The sequence below is a fragment of the Hoplias malabaricus genome, chromosome 12, assembly GCF_029633855.1.
Source record: "Hoplias malabaricus isolate fHopMal1 chromosome 12, fHopMal1.hap1, whole genome shotgun sequence".
Taxonomy (NCBI): domain Eukaryota; kingdom Metazoa; phylum Chordata; class Actinopteri; order Characiformes; family Erythrinidae; genus Hoplias; species Hoplias malabaricus.
The window spans coordinates 36565739-36582221 of NC_089811.1; the positions used below are offsets into that span (position 1 = coordinate 36565739).

Below are 16483 nucleotides of genomic sequence, written 5' to 3' on the forward strand. Positions count from 1 at the left end.
ACAGGTGCCATCAGGGACTACAGCTATATGTGAAGGTTGTCGATGAGCTGTAAAAGCAATAACAAGTCACAGACATCAGGGAACCGTGGTGTCCTAATTCCAGCGTATATCTAAAAATACATTAATATATCCCTTAGATTCATTCGCTCGAGGTGTGATTGTGTGACTGAGAGTCTGTGGCCAGAGAAGTGAGAGCAAGCCTCCTGTTCTCAATGATTAACTCGGTTAAAGGGCAGAGGTGAAGCCACTGTAAACACGGAGGTGAATTTGGCCGCTGTCCGCGGTACTGAAAGCTCCCTCCTTTTGCTCATATCCACCAGTTGCTCGATGCGGTCACGTCTACCACGGTCCTGTTGGTTTTGTTCACCACGTTTAGCTCAGGGGGGAAAGGGCTCTGGTGATTTGGCGCATTCTGCATCAACCTGGGCCAGTCTTAACCTGTTCGGGTTTTTTAAACGGGAGGTCTCCTCTCTGCAGTGGTGTCCTCCACAATGGTTAATGATTTCCTTCGTTCCTCGCAAACAGACCTCAACAATCAACTCACATAATGGTCGATTCTGGAACCTAACATGGGATCTGTAAACCGGTAACTTTTCAGGAGAAATACCCTTCCCAACTTTTAATGTAAGTGAGGTCAGTGTTGATTTTCAAAGGATTTTGCGTCATTTGTCGTCATACTGAAATAATCAATACACAAATATAAAGCAGAAATGACGTGGGAGAGTGGATATAAACAACAATGTACATGCAGAGCTTTGTTTTAACAGCGAGTAAGCAGAAATTGTGTGTAATGGACGGCGCCTGTGTTCTGCATTTTCCTCCGACAGCTCCCAGTGTCTCAGAGGCAGGCGTTACCTTCTGTGCTGAGAACCGATCACCAACCCACCACTGCCATCGAAACTAACTCGTAGCTACGTGTCTTTACGAGCGCACACGAATCCACCTAAAGCACGTTTACGATCGCTTCTTGTATGTTCTCTCTCTGGGTGACTTTCCTCCTCTCCCCTCTTTGTGGATGTATGCACTCACCATATTTGCCCGCCATCCCGAGCTGGAAGAGCACGGTGATGCCCAGTAAAGCTCTCCATAGTCGGTGATGCATCGTGTCGTCGAATCGTGGGTCTAAAACGGAGGGTCTCCGTCCCACCACGATCTAAAAAATCCACATTTTTCTTGCCCCTTCCCTCCAGTCCCCTGTAGAAGCGCAGGTGATGGAGAGAGGCGCTGAGGGGGACAGCACGAAAACACAGAGAGAGAGAGAGAGAGAGAGAGAGAAGCTTCCTGCAGCTTGAGCGCAGCGCCACCCCACGGCCAAGGCCCGTATCACTCGTGCAGTGATGTCATGCCGGGAACCCGAGGGTACACCGAGTGGTTTGTAGAAGGGTTGTTTATAAATGGGCGCTGCTACTCACCTCTCCCTGCTTCTATGAGGCAAGTCCAAGTGGAAACACTCCACGTGAGGGTTTTAAGAGTGTGTATTCAGGAAAACTTACAGAGTCAAGCACATTTCAGAAGCCTGTGCTCAGCGGTGTAGAGTACAGAGTTATGTATATGAAGCTTATAATGATTTTGAAATACAGAATACACATGTATACATATAAACAGTGGGAGCATTGGTCATTTTAACAACCGAACACATTAATTTGCTTTCTTTCCATGGTGTACATTTTGGGAGAGTGTTTTTCATATAAAGAAGATACTAACATTATTTTATAACAACTACCAACTTTATTCCTTCATTCACTTATTTGTTGTCTGTAACCACGTATCCAGTTCAGGGTCGCAGTGGGTACAGAGCCTACCCGGAATCACTGGGCGCAAGGCAGGAGCACACCATAGAGAACCGACAGTCTTTTGCAGAGAGACTCACACTCTCACTTACGGACACTTTTGAGTCTCCAATCCACCTGCCAACATGTGTTTTTGGAGCGTGGGAGGAAACCGGAGCACCCAGAGGAAACCCACGCAGACACAGAGAGAACACACCACACTCCTCACAGACAGTCACCCAGAGGAAACCCACACAGACACAGAGAGAACACACCACACTCCTCACAGACAGTCACTTGGAGGAACCCACAACCTCACAGGTGTGAGTGTGTGTGTGACTGGGTGAGTGTGTGAGAGTGTCCACAGGTGTGAGTGTGTGAGTGACTGGGTGAGTGTCTCATGTCTTGAAATGGCCCTAGCATTTACAGAAGATATATGAATGAAAAAAGGTTTCCTACAAATATGTACAAATCTAGAAAAATAACATGATAGACTTTCATTTAATATATTTGATTGCAACAGAAATGAATTATCAGTAATTCTTTTATATATCTGATAAGGATTCTCACAGACAGACACAAACACACACTCACTCACACAAACACACACTCAGACACACACACACACACACACTCACATACACACACTCTCTCTCTCTCTCTCTCACACACACACACACACACACTCTCTCTCGCTCTCTCTCTCACACACACACACACACACACTCACACACACTCACACACACACACTCACAAACACACACACAGACACACACACACACACACTCACACACACTCACACACACACACTCACAAACACACACACAGACACACACACACACACACACACACTCACAAACACACACACTCACACACACACACACACACTCACACTCACACTCACACACACACACACACACATGTTAAAGTATACAGGAGCATTTTCACAGGGGGATATTTAACCTGCGGCCCTTGTTCTCCACTTCCTCTCACCTCTGAGCACTAATGTGATACTGAATGCCAGCTTTGTCAGCTTTTATCTATTAAAACTGCTCTACACAACACCTGACCTCTGGCTATGGATGTGTACAAGTTCTTTGTTTAGGGTCGTATATGTAAATCCGATTCATCATTACATACAGCATCATTCTCAATAGACCAGAACCATCAGGGGTTGTAAGGTTTTTACCCTGATTAGTAATCTGCACAAGACATTATGGTGTGAACTGTGGAGAAGGAATTAAACTGTTTCCATTTTTAAAATGCAGTGATCCATATTTCAGAAATAAAATGGATTGCTCACATGATGTTTGTGTTTCATTGAGCTGAATAAAATCTGCACCTATAGGCAAAGTCGCAGTGCCACCCACTGTCCACATGCTGTAAGTGTAGAGCCACAGGCATTCACACACACACACACACACACACACACACACACACCTTACGACTTTTTACACTAAACTACATTGTGGTTAAAGTCTTAGTGAATTGTTTTGAATAGAGTCTTTTAAATATCAGCCTTGAGACTGCTATCTACAGTCTTTTTCATAATTTACCCCCTCCCTTCCCCCTCTGTCTCTCTCTCCTGGTTAGTATCTGTGCATGGGTGTGTGTTTTTTGTTTTTTGGTTGCTAGGGATCCGCTGCTTGTTTTGCGAAAGCTGACCTGCTGAGGTGCCACCCCTGCCTTCCCATAACCCCCTGCCCACGCTCAGAGTCACATGTCCTGGTATTTAGACCCCGGCAACTTCCAGCACCAGCTCTTTCAACTCCCACTCACTGACCCCATAGTCTGCTGGACAGGCCATAGTCTGCGCACTGACCCATCTACAGACAACACAGCAGCAGAGGAGGGGCAGCTCATTAAAGAAAAAATAGTACACCACAGAGTGTTGAGAGCTTCATGGGTATTTAACTTTTCCACTATGGCTGCTGTGTGGTAAATCTTCCAAGTTAAAACACTGGATCACTCATTAGCTCGAGGAAATCTTATCTTGGTCGTAAGCATTTGTAGTAGGTCAACAGAACATGGACCATATTCTAGAACAGTGAAATTGAGAAATTGATGAATACAGCCATATGTTATTCCATAATAATTAAGAAATCTGTAAAGCATTTATAGGATAACATTTACTACCAGAAAATAAAGGGCTGGATAACACTGCCAAAAGTTCTGCAGTGAAAAAAAAATAGTGTATTGCAAACAAGCTCACAGAAGATAATTCAAGCCTATGTGGATTACTAACTGCATATCATTCATTCATTCATTCATTCATTCATTCACTGTCTGTAACCCTTATCCAGTTCAGGGTCGCGGTGGGTCCAGAGCCTACCTGGAATCATTGGGCACAAGGCAGGAACACAACCTGGAGGGGGCGGCAGTCCTTCACAGGGCAACACACACACTCACATTCACTCACACCTACTGACACTTTTAAGTTGCCAATCCACCTACCAACATGTGTTTTTGGAGCATGAGAGGAAACCGGAGCACCCGGAGGAAACCCACGCAGACACAGGGAGAACACACCACACTCCTCACAGACAGTCACTCGGCGGAAACCCACGCAGACACAGGGAGAACACACCACACTCCTCACAGACAGTCATCCGGAGGAAACCCACGCAGACACAGGGAGGACACACCACGCTCCTCACGGACAGTTACCCGGAGGAAACCCACACAGACACAGGGAGGACACACCACGCTCCTCACGGACAGTTACCCGGAGGAAACCCACGCAGACACAGGGAGAACACACCACACTCCTCACAGACAGTCACTCGGAGGAAACCCACGCAGACACAGGGAGGACACACCACGCTCCTCACGGACAGTTACCCGGAGGAAACCCACACAGACACAGGGAGAACACACCACACTCCTCACAGACAGTCATCTGGAGGAAACCCAGGCAGACACAGGGAGAACACACCACACTCCTCCCAGACAGTCACCTGGAGGAAACCCACGCAGACACAGAGAGAACACACCACACTCCACACAGACAGTCACCTGGAGGAAACCCACGCAGACACGGGGAGAACACACCACACTCCTCACAGACAGTCACCCGGAGGAAACCCACGCAGACACAGGGAGAACACACCACACTCCTCACAGACAGTCACCCGGAGGAAACCCACGCAGACACAGGGAGAACACACCACACTCCTCACAGACAGTCACCCGGAGGGAACCCACGCAGACACAGGGAGAACACACCACACTCCTCACAGACAGTCACCCGGAGGAAACCCACGCAGACACAGAGAGAACACACCACACTCCTTTATATGGCGGTTAACTATGATTCTTTCGATATATTTCAGTAAATCTTTGAACCTAATTTCAAAAACTAACCTGAATTTCTTTGACAAATATAACTGACTTATGATGTATGACATGAATCATAACACCCACAGATTGCCCAGAAACACTCAAAACCTGTGATTGGTCAGGAGGCTCACCATGCGATTGGTTAGAGTACTCAGAGTACTCATTTGCATACTGCAGCACTTTAAAGCCAAACACCACAGTAATGATTAACAAACAGTAAATTATATACGACTACTGTGTAGGGACAACAATGCACTCATAGCCATAAGTCATTTCAGGTGTAATCTTGAGCTAATCTAGAATGTTAAGCACCAACCGCTGCTAGGTTTATGTCCTGACAGAGACATTTTCTAGTGATAAATCCTCCCCTTTTCCCTCTGCCTCCCACCTGCTCCCCACGGCTCCCCACAGCTGCCGTGCCGTCAGCAGCTGAGCCCTTCACCCCCAGGGACTACACATGACTGGGGGACATGGGAGCAGAAACAATACAAAGATCACAGATATCTAATGAATACCACATCACTCTCTGAATTCACTGGTGAATCTATTTTTTATATTTTTAATTCCAGCCTGGACTTTTTTTTTTATTTCAGTCTAGCGCTGGAAATGACTGGGCATTTCGTAACACACAAGATTCTCTAAATAGAATTACCCCTGAGCAAAGAGGCCTGTAAACAGAACACGGGTCAGTGCCTAGCCTGTGTTTGTGGTTACCAAGCGACCGTGGACCTTGTGTGATCTGACCTCATCATAAATCATTTTTAACCCGTCACCTTTGATCCTTTTACTAAACGATACCTTCATAGGGGAGTTTCCTTAAACTTTATCTGATACATATATTTTTCCTCTCATTTTAGGCTGTTTGAAAATGGCAGCTGTTGTTTACATTGTGTGAAAAATGATGATAAAGAAATGGATCCAAAGGACTTGTAACCCTGTAATTAAATTAACGGATGTACGCTGAAGCTAAAAACATTTGGGGTCTCACTTAATTTGGATAAATGCAATAGATTATTTATAGATTTTCAAATCGTTAACAAACCTCACGGTAAACGGTGATTCTCAACATCGCTGGGATTTGATTGAAGACAAGGTTTAGTTTCGTTTATGTTCAGACCACAGAGAAAATGCAGATTAATGATTATTTACTGGTTTAATGTAAACAGAAAATAAGCATCTACAAAACACTGACAGTGAGACATCCGTGAAATAGATGATGTTAATAAACCAGGCCTTGGTGGGGGTGAATGCTTTGTAAGAAAAGCTATGACTGTCTTTGTAGCAATCTCAGAAGATGAAAACTAGTCTATCTTCCCCCACTTACCAGATTTATCTTCATTCACTTCCGCCTCTCTATATGTTTTGAGAATACTACATGAGGATAGTTTAAATTAGAAAACAGAAGATAACAGGCTGTGTAAGACAGAGATTAGACATGGTGTTTCCGTCTGATGAGAAGCATATCTCTTCCTATGACACGGTTGCTATAAACATGAAGGCGCATCAGCCAAGTCACTTATTTTTCTGGCAGTGGGCCTGGTTTTCTGTGTCATGAGTATGCCTGGGTAAATGCTCACACTAGGAGGTGACCTGAATACAGCGCAGTATACCAGCTTTCACACTGCTTTCAATAGGGTCTCTGGGAACTTAGCTATTGATGACTAAACCTATAATTACCAGTCTTTAATCATACATTCTACAATTTGTTTTATAGATAATAATATACAGGCCACCAAACACATTCTACATTTTCCTGCTGCAACAGTCCTTCCCTCTTACATATTTTATGGAGTCAGCTGTCTCCAAGGGAAGTAGCAAGAGTCATAGCCAAACTTTTCACAAAGCAAAGGTGCAAATCCAGTAAGGCAAAGCCAGGACAGAGCTCTAATATGCTTCTAGTCTTCTACCTGCTAGGCGTACGGCTCCAGTGTTAGTAAAGGTCATTCCAGAGGACTGCAGCGTTCAAAAAAGCTTCCCACTTGAGCATTTGGAAGAAATTTCAGCAACTCATAAACAATAAAAAGGTCAGAAAGAGTACTTTGAGCAATGTCATAGAAAAATACTGATGTAATTAATTTTTAAAACGTTTTTAATATGAAGAATCTCGATGATCTAACTCTTATAAAGTGATCCTGGTGTTATGATGATCTTCTAAGATATAAATGTCACACCGTTTCTAAATTAGTCATTTCTCATCATTGTCTCTGAATGGAGGGGATCTCCTATGTTTACCATATCACACCATTTTCTAAAATTGCTGCATCACGTGGTTTGATCCCCACTGATTCACACGAGCTGTCAAAATCCTCTAGAGTGTTACTACATGCTATAGCAACGGCACAGCAGTCAAAAGCTTTCATGTTGTTTCAGGAAAGCTGAATTCTCCTGTCAATCCACTGGCAGCCAATGTAAATGTCAAAGTTTCACAGAGTTCCCTTGCCTTAGACAGTACACCCTCATGCTGTTGCCATTCTAACTCACTAACAGCTCCCCAGATACACAGTGTGAACCTGTGGAAAACGTATGCTGTTGTTAATAATGGCATTGTTTGAGTTCCTTTGGGCACTCATGACACCAGACACGTGAAACAAATACCACACCTATTCCCAGTTTGGGAGAATACGAAAATATCTCCACTTCTCACAGACATTGCAAACCAGATTGGACATAAACATTCTTAATAATACTCTTTTACAGAAACCCTTGTGAATGTTGTGAGTCACGTTGCTACATTGTGTAAGTGTGACACTGAGCAAATATCCTGCACTGCTGGAATAAACTCTCACGTAACCACTACTACAGCTAATGTTTAAAACACAGTGAAGACACACTGCAAACATGACACTTCACTTCAATTAACTACTTTTCACTGATGTTAACAGGCTTTCTGTGAGTTAACAGGACTAGCTTCTTTCCTCATTAGAGTAAGAAGTCCAGCTGGGCAGATAACTAACAAGCTGACATGCTCCTAAGGCTTGCTTTAATCTTTCCTGATTCCTTTCCTGAGTCAACAACCAAATCAGAAAGAATCATTTATGATATGGGAGTTGATATAAAATGAACTATGATTCATTTGAATGAAAAAGGAAACTATGAATCAAACTTCAAATCAAGTTAATGCCGTGGTCAAACATGCTAATGGTGCTAACAATGGTTAAAAGGGAATAGTGATCAGAATACATTTGCACAAGGACCAATGAATCAATGGCAACTTTTGGCTACCAGCTGTCATTCAAAATGAACGATTTTTAGTTAAAGTATTCAAACATAATTGAGCAAAGGTCAAAATGAAAATGGCCATCTGCACAGTATTTTACATGTGATGCATATTAACTGACCCTTGGAACTGAGCTATTGTAAGTTCTTTTATTGGTTATTTAAATAAATAAATAAATAAATAAATAAATAAATGTGTCTTTCCCTCTACCCTTTATGCACTCAATGTCCGTTTTGCACTTTCGTGTTATTGATGGCTGTCTTTGCACATTTCAAGACTCTACAGCGCCTCATCCTTTATTTATATTTCTTCAGGTGAAGAAGTAGGTGTTAACGGTTGTTTGCTTGTCTGCTTCCGTCAGGTCCACAGTCTCCTTCTATCTTTGAGGCCCATGGAGAGCATTCTAGTGACAGGGATCAGACTGGAAGCCTATTAATAGCAGTGACAGCAGCAGCTGTGGAGTAAGACAGGCCATTCAGTCAGTCACCGGACAGCCAGGGGAATGGCGCTGAAGCAGAGGGGGAGGGAGGCATGCCGGAGTTTTTATATGGCTTCTTGTCTGTTTGATACAGAGTCTTCCCATTTTGATTGCTCAAGTGCTGTGCAATGTATGATATAAGTAACCTAATGACTTCAGCTATTAGTAATGTGGTCAGGTGTTACCCTAAAGCAGGGAATTTATTGCCCTGACATTCTGTTATTTTAGGACTAGCATAGCTGAGAAATTTAGCATTGATCTTTTTATTACCATTGTAGGAAATATTATAACTTTACTTATAACAATAAGCTTAATGTTTCTAGATATAACGTGGATTATATTAACTGAACAATAGCTTTGCGCTCAGACAGATGGACGCATAACCAGTCCAAGCTATTTTCTTTAAACTTTAGCACCAGACCCCAGAGAACTGAGCAGTGAAAATTTAAATGACTCAAAAATAAATGATAAAAATGCTTAAAAGTATATATCATTGTTCCAATACTTCGTGCCAGAAACCCGTACAACAGATGGCAATTATCTAAATGTCTATTGTCTATTGTTCATTTTTTGTGAGTTAATTTGTACAATATAGAATTTTTTTCAGACATTTGGCATTGCGGTCTTGTTAGCTGCAACTTTCCCACATGCAAATCTGTGAGAAGAAGCAAGGGATCCGAGCCAAACCAGATCACAGCAGTGAATCACCAGCCTTGGGCTTCTGCTGTCTGTCTGCCCCAAGGATACTGCATCCCACTCATTCAGATGGCCTCTCACCCACCAGCTTCCTGAAGAAGTGAGAGTATCTGGCGACATGGAAATGGAGGGTCTGAGCTGTGTAGAAATGCAGCAATGATGATGCTGTGATCAGTGGAGATGAATCAAATCAAATCAAATTTATTTATATAGCGCTTTTCACAACTGATGTTGTCACAAAGCAGCTTCACAGAATTCCAGTAAGACAAAGATTTGACATGAAATGTAAAAACAAATGTAAAACCCTCAAGTGAGCAAGCCAGGGGCGACAGTGGCAAGGAAAAACTCCCCCAGCTGAGGAAGAAACCTTGGGAGGAACCAAGGCTCACAAGGGGTGACCCATCCTCCTCTGGTCAATCTACTGGTGATGATAGTTAGTAGTCCATGAGAACCATGAGAACCATGAGAACCTGACTCTGGGAGTGACTAAGCCAGCGTGAATGACCTTTCACAAGGCAAGGGGAGAGTTTGCTTTACCTGCCGCTAAAACAGAGTTGAAGGTGTCTACGAAGCATTTTCTGAAGCAACCAGTAGTGTGTCACGATAGTTCATCGTCACCAATGTGACTTTCATGTTTGATAGAAACCTGTATGGAATTCTAGGTATGACTTTATTGTGAATAGCATTGTGACTATTTATGATCCTATTCCCAAATAAAACACGACTCCTTACCGAACAAGCAACCCAGTCTAGGCCACAGTCCACCCCCACCAACCCTCTCACCCAATCTCACACACTTACTGGCATCTACCCCACCCAGCTACTAGAAACCCTGTGACAGCTGAGAAGACACAGTGGACAGGGGGAAGAGGTGGGGGACATGAGGGTGGGGGTAAAAAATGAGCAAAGCTACATATAGCAGCACCCTTGGCTGCAAACCCTCATTCTAGTCAAGCCCAACCAACCCAGCAACTTCTGACCCAGCATACACCCCACAGTTTTCCAACCATGAGCAAGACCTACAGCGCCTCGGCTGAGACAGCCTCCTCCTACCGCCGCACCTTTGGCTCAGGCCTGGGCTCCTCCATGTCCAGCTCGCTGTTCTCTGGCCTGGGGTCCTCTGGGTCCTCCCGTGTGTCCTCCAGGGTCTATGAGGTGTCCAAGTCCTCTTCCAGCCCCATGTACTCCAGCCACCGTTCCTCCTTCAAGGCCGGTCCTGTTATGCGCTCCTATGGTGGCGAGAAGCTGGACTTCAACCTGGCCGATGCCATGAACCAGGACTTCCTGAACACACGCACCAACGAGAAGGCTGAGCTGCAGCACCTGAACGACCGCTTCGCCAGCTACATTGAGAAGGTGCGCTTCCTCGAGCAGCAGAACCAGGCCCTGGTTGTGGAGATAGAGCGCCTACGCAGCAGAGAGCCCACCCGCATCGCAGAGATGTATGAAGAAGAAATGAGGGAGCTGCGCAGACAGGTAGACGCCATGTCTAACCAAAGAGCTCGCGTGGAGGTCGAGAGGGACAACCTGGCAGACGACCTGCAGAAGCTCAAACTCAGGTGAGAGATTAATAAAAAAAACTTGACAAGGAAAGTTTGTTTTAGAGCACATTTTAAACACAAAGGCATTTGATGTGCTTTACATAAATGAAAAATGTAAAAAAGACATTAAAAGCAAACGAAAGCAAGGTGCACAAGTGATAAATAAATAATAGCTATATAATACTATAGAAATACTATTTAATAACATATTGATCTTTGGATTAACACAGTTAATATCACACTTTATGAACCCATAACTTGTCATCTTATGCAGCTTATATAACCGATGGGTTCCCAGTAAATATATAGATAATTTGCTTTCAACATACCATAGAAATTATGACTATGTTCATATAAGAGAAAGGATCGATTTTTGCAGCAAGGACTATGACGCAGTTCAAAATCTACTGCCCTTTAGAAGAATCAGGGATGAGTCTATTATTAAAAAGTTGTTGAAGTATCTGAAGGACAGCCATGAAAACGAATGACAGGTTCTTTAAAGTTATTTTCAATGGCACAGTGGTACTTTATGTCGGCACTGATTCTATCACTCCAACTTTTCTGACTCGTCTTATGTCTGACCTGAGAGAAGTCAGAGTGTGCCAGACTTGGAAGGTTCTAGCCTGCCCCAGTATGTGAACTGACAGGAGGTAATGATGGGAAAGGACTCACATTCAACCCCCCCCTCCTCCCCCGCCCTCAATTTATTGTAAAATGTAATATTCTACATACTTTTTATAAATTATGATTGATATTTCAAGTGACAGTTGCTAAGAGCTGTCATTAAATGAAAGTTTATGATCTACGTTACATAATTTGACAGCAACATGGCCTGTATATTACACTTTGAAGCCCTTTGAAGTGCAATACAGGAGAGTAGTTGCTGTCAACAGTGCTAGAATACCTTAGGAAAAAAAAGGGATGTGGCATTTTTCAAAAGATATTGCAGAAAAGCAATTTAATTTTATCTCATCGGCATTTATCACCGCGGACTGAATTAGTAGCGAGGGTCTCAGTCTGTGGAGGCCAAAGTTCTAAAGGTTTATAAGGGAATAGGCTCCAAATATTGCAGCTATGATATTAACAGTGGGAGAATCATGAATCACAGGAGAAGTCGATGTGTAGACAAGGTCATTTAAGAGTACCGTGACCATTGTAGACGGAAAGAAAGAAGAAAGGAAGGAGGTGGAGGAGAGACACAGACAGACAGAGGGAGAGAGATCATGAATGAGTGCTAGATTTTAACTCATGGTGTACAGTAGCAGCTCTAGTGCTGTACTCTGGAAGTGCGCTGTATGTTATTGGAAATATAGTTTGACAGTACTAGTGTTGCACCCCCAGCTGTAAGTAGAGCCACAGTCATGTAAGAGCTGCTCCCAGATTAGAAAGCTATTATTATCTTCCCCGATTTAACCCACCCCCCAGCCCCCACCCCCCCTGCAAGGACTGCAGAGAATTCTCATCTCCTAAAATACCCTTATCTCGCAGCCTCTCTCTCTCTGTGTGGGCAAACGCATGTGTGAGGGAGTGAGCACACAGCGCTCAGGGGACCGTAGGCATTAAAGTGTGACTGGCCCACATTAACAATACTGATTCACGATAACCATTTGTAGGCTGTTAATAGCAGTTGCTATTCATAGGCGTTACTTAAGAGGTCTGGGTCTCCACATACAGAAGATATGAGATGAAGAGAAGGATATCTCTCACCTTCTAACTCAGCATCTCTTAATATTGTTGAAAATGTGGAATAATGTTCCATAGACCATCAGAAAAACAGGTGATACCTTGATAATACGCACATTTGGTTCATGCTATCATGCTAGTTGGGCCTAAACTGTAAAAAAATGTGTTAAAGGTGTTACATTTCACTTGATTTACACATAGCGTGACATGTAATGTAGTCATCTGCCATTCACATGGCATGACACCCACATCTGTCATTGACGTATCATCAGATATGATCTGGCTGCCCACAATGGCATGCGTGAAACCGAATATGTGTTGCATGCACTAGGTATCACTATTTCAAAGACATCTGTGGCATAAAGTTTAATGACCAATGCAATGGCGTGATTGAGCTTGGTATGTCACTTGGCTGCTCGCCCTATCCTTATCTGACCTTTCACATTGTCCGTTATGGTAAGGTGACACCATAGACATAGTCCCACCCCATTTGCCCTATATTAAACAACAGCTGCCTACGGAAAAAAAAGCCTCTCTGAAGGCTTTTAAGTTAAGATCTGATGACCAAGAAAGATAGAAGCTCAACATATATGACTAACATGGACAGCATTTATTCATGATGCTTAATAAGGCTTACAGAGCAACTGACATACGATTTCATGTCACTTTTACATCGTTGCTTGTCTTTCCACAGACTCCAGGAGGAGATTCACCAGAAAGAGGAGGCTGAGAACAACCTCTCTGCTTTTAGAGCTGTGAGTCCACCTTAAGTTCTCCAGTAAAACCATTAAAATGTATTTTAAAAACCTAAAAAACAACTTAGAGGTCGTATTAAGCTTTAAAACCTTTAGTGACACACCATACTGAGATTGAAATAAACTCTATACATTTCTCCTTTGTAGGATGTTGATGCTGCTACACTTGCCAGGCTGGACCTGGAGAGACGCATCGAGAGCCTTCATGAGGAAATCGCCTTCCTCAAGAAGATCCACGAAGAGGTCTGTGTCCATTTCAAGCATTCACTCCATCATTCTGTCACTCCACAGCTTCATCCCCCAGTCATTCACTCCTAGCTGCTTCAGAAGACCATCTTTTAATATTCATGATTTATTTCTTAATGTAAAGCCCTGAGAACATAACGAAAACCAATCACTTATGCTCTGTACCATGTGCTCAGCTCTACTTTGTGCGACGTGCGTACATACACAGAACACATACCAGATCTCTAAAGGTTAGGCTATTTCATACTCACACCCCGTTCTCTTTGACATTTGGGGGTGAAATTTTAACATGACACATGTGTGTGTGTGTGTGTGTGTGAGCATGTAGCTTTGTCAGCTGTGCTCTGACAGGGAGGGGGTCAGTGTAGTGCTGTGGGACAGATGCATTTCTATAATTAAAACCCGAGATATAGATTCAGACGTCCAAACTTTAAAAATATCCCTCGTGTTCTGTTTATTTAAGGAAACTTTCTTGATTGTAGTTAATTACAGTATGTACTTTTAGTCATTATTTTGGATCATCTAATCAAACTCGACTTCATCAGTTGCACTTTTTACTGGCATACTACATTGAATATAGCAAATGTAATACAACCCAAGCCTGGATCATATCCAGTGTTTACTTTTAACACATGGGATGATGGGAGTGAAGCAGACCGGAAAGGACTGATAAGACCTATGGTTTTATCCTATTGATACACTATTGTAATGTTTCATTCATTCATTGTCTGTAACCCGTATCCAGTTCGTTATGGGTCCAGGGCCTACCTGGAATCATTGGGCGCAGGGCAGGTACACACCCTGGAGGTGGCGCCAGTCCATCACAGGGCAACACATTCACTCACACACTCACACTTTTGAGCCTACCAACGTGTATTTTTGGATCGTGGGAGGAAACCGGAGTACCCGGAGGAAACCCACGCAGACACAGGGAGAACACAACACACTCCTCACAGACAGTCACCCAGAGGAAACCCATGCAGACACAGAGAGAACACACCACACTCCTCACAGACAGTTACCCAGAGGAAACCCACACAGACACAGGGAGAACACACCACACTCCTCACAGACAGTCACCCAGAGGAAACCCATGCAGACACAAAGAGAACACACCACACTCCTCACAGACAGTCACGCAGAGGAAACCCACGCAGACACAGAGAGAACACACCACACTCCTCACAGACATTCACCCGGAGCGGGACTTGGAGCTGGAGCTTTGTGACTGCGACACCTACCTGCTGCACCACCTGTCTGTGCTAATTACTGTCTGTATACATCTGTGCAAGTGAAATATTTCTTCTTAATATTTCTGATTGTCCGCTGCCTCTCTTTTTAACAGGAGATCCGTGAGCTCCAGAACCAGATGCAGGAGTCCCAGGTCCAGGTCCAGATGGACATGTCCAAACCAGACCTGACTGCTGCTCTGAGAGACATCCGCACACAATACGAGGCCATCGCAGCCAAAAACATCTCAGAGGCTGAGGATTGGTACAAGTCCAAGGTGTGTGAGAGTGACACATACACGATACAGCGTTACAGTACCAGCTGAAAAAGAGTCACAAATGACAAATGAGATAAGGATCTAAGTTTGAACTTCCATTAATTAGATATGATAATAAAACTACAATTAAGATTTTTATTTCAACTTAAATCATTTCATTTAAACCGTGAACCACTCACTTAATGCTTTCAGTCAGTTCCATTGGTGAACAGCCTCTGGGGTGTTACTGGAGAGAACATTGCTATGGAATGATGCTCTCTGGCACACCCTGTGATTGTAGCCCATAGTTGAACTTTGTAAAATAACAAAAAAATAGATAACGTTTTAAATTACTTGGAGGACTGGGCAGCAGTGAGGAAGCTGGTTATGAAATATAGCTATAATTAGTTTTGTTGGAACATAAAAAAAATCCTTTTCAGATATCTCTAATCTTATACCATGGCAGGATTGACATTTAAAAAACAATACAAAACAATATAAGTTCAGTCATTCATTCATTATCTGTAACCCTTATCCAGTTCAGGGTCGCGGTGGGTCCAGAGCCTACCTGGAATCATTGGGCGCAAGGCAGGAATACACCCTGGAGGGGGCGCCAGTCCTTCACAGGGCAACACAGACACACACACATTCATTTACACACTCACACCTACGGACACTTTTGAGTCATCAATCCCCCTACCAACCTGTGTTTTTGGACTGTGGGAGGAAACTGGAGCACCCGGAGGAAACCCATGCAGACACAGGGAGAACACACCACACTCCTCACAGACAGTCACCCGGAGGAAACCCACGCAGACACAGGGAGAACACACCAACTCCTCACAGACAGTCACCCGGAGGAAACCCACGCAGACACAGGGAGAACACACCAAACTCCTCACAGACAGTCACCCGGAGGAAACCCACGCAGACACAGGGAGAACACACCAACTCCTCACAGACAGTCACCTGGAGGAAACCCACACATACACAGGGAGAACACACCAAACTCCTCACAGACAGTCACCTGGAGGAAACCCACACATACACAGGGAGAACACACCACACTCCTCACAGACAGTCTCCTGGAGCGTGACTCGAACCCACAACCACCAGGTCCCATCTGCCACTGTGCCAAACTATATGTAAATCAATATTTTAAAAAAGTTCCTAAAACTAATTACTTAATTACCATACATTTACACTCTAATATATGCATTATCTTAAGTCATATCCACCAGGGTCAGAATGCCTCACCAATTCCCAGTGCAAG

At 43.8% G+C, this 16483-nt stretch overlaps 2 protein-coding genes across 5 annotated transcripts in view; one reads left to right on the forward strand and one right to left on the reverse strand.

Moving 5' to 3' along the window:
* ptprna (protein tyrosine phosphatase receptor type Na) overlaps positions 1–10599 on the reverse strand; it is a 39571-nt gene extending 28972 nt beyond the window's left edge. For 3 of the 4 annotated variants that reach the window (XM_066641021.1, XM_066641020.1, XM_066641019.1), the window contains exon 1: positions 1030–1234. In XM_066641021.1, the coding sequence (XP_066497118.1) occupies positions 1030–1102 (73 nt within the window). In that variant the 5' untranslated portion in view covers positions 1103–1234. Of the gene's footprint in view, positions 1–1029; positions 1235–10560 lie in introns of those variants that run through there. The other variant, XM_066641022.1, reaches the window with a different exon arrangement.
* desma (desmin a) overlaps positions 10508–16483 on the forward strand; it is a 9327-nt gene continuing 3351 nt past the window's right edge. The window contains exons 1-3 of the mRNA XM_066641023.1: positions 10508–11058; positions 13418–13478; positions 13626–13721. Coding sequence (XP_066497120.1) covers positions 10508–11058; positions 13418–13478; positions 13626–13721 — 708 coding nt within the window. The remainder of the gene's footprint in view (positions 11059–13417; positions 13479–13625; positions 13722–16483) is intronic.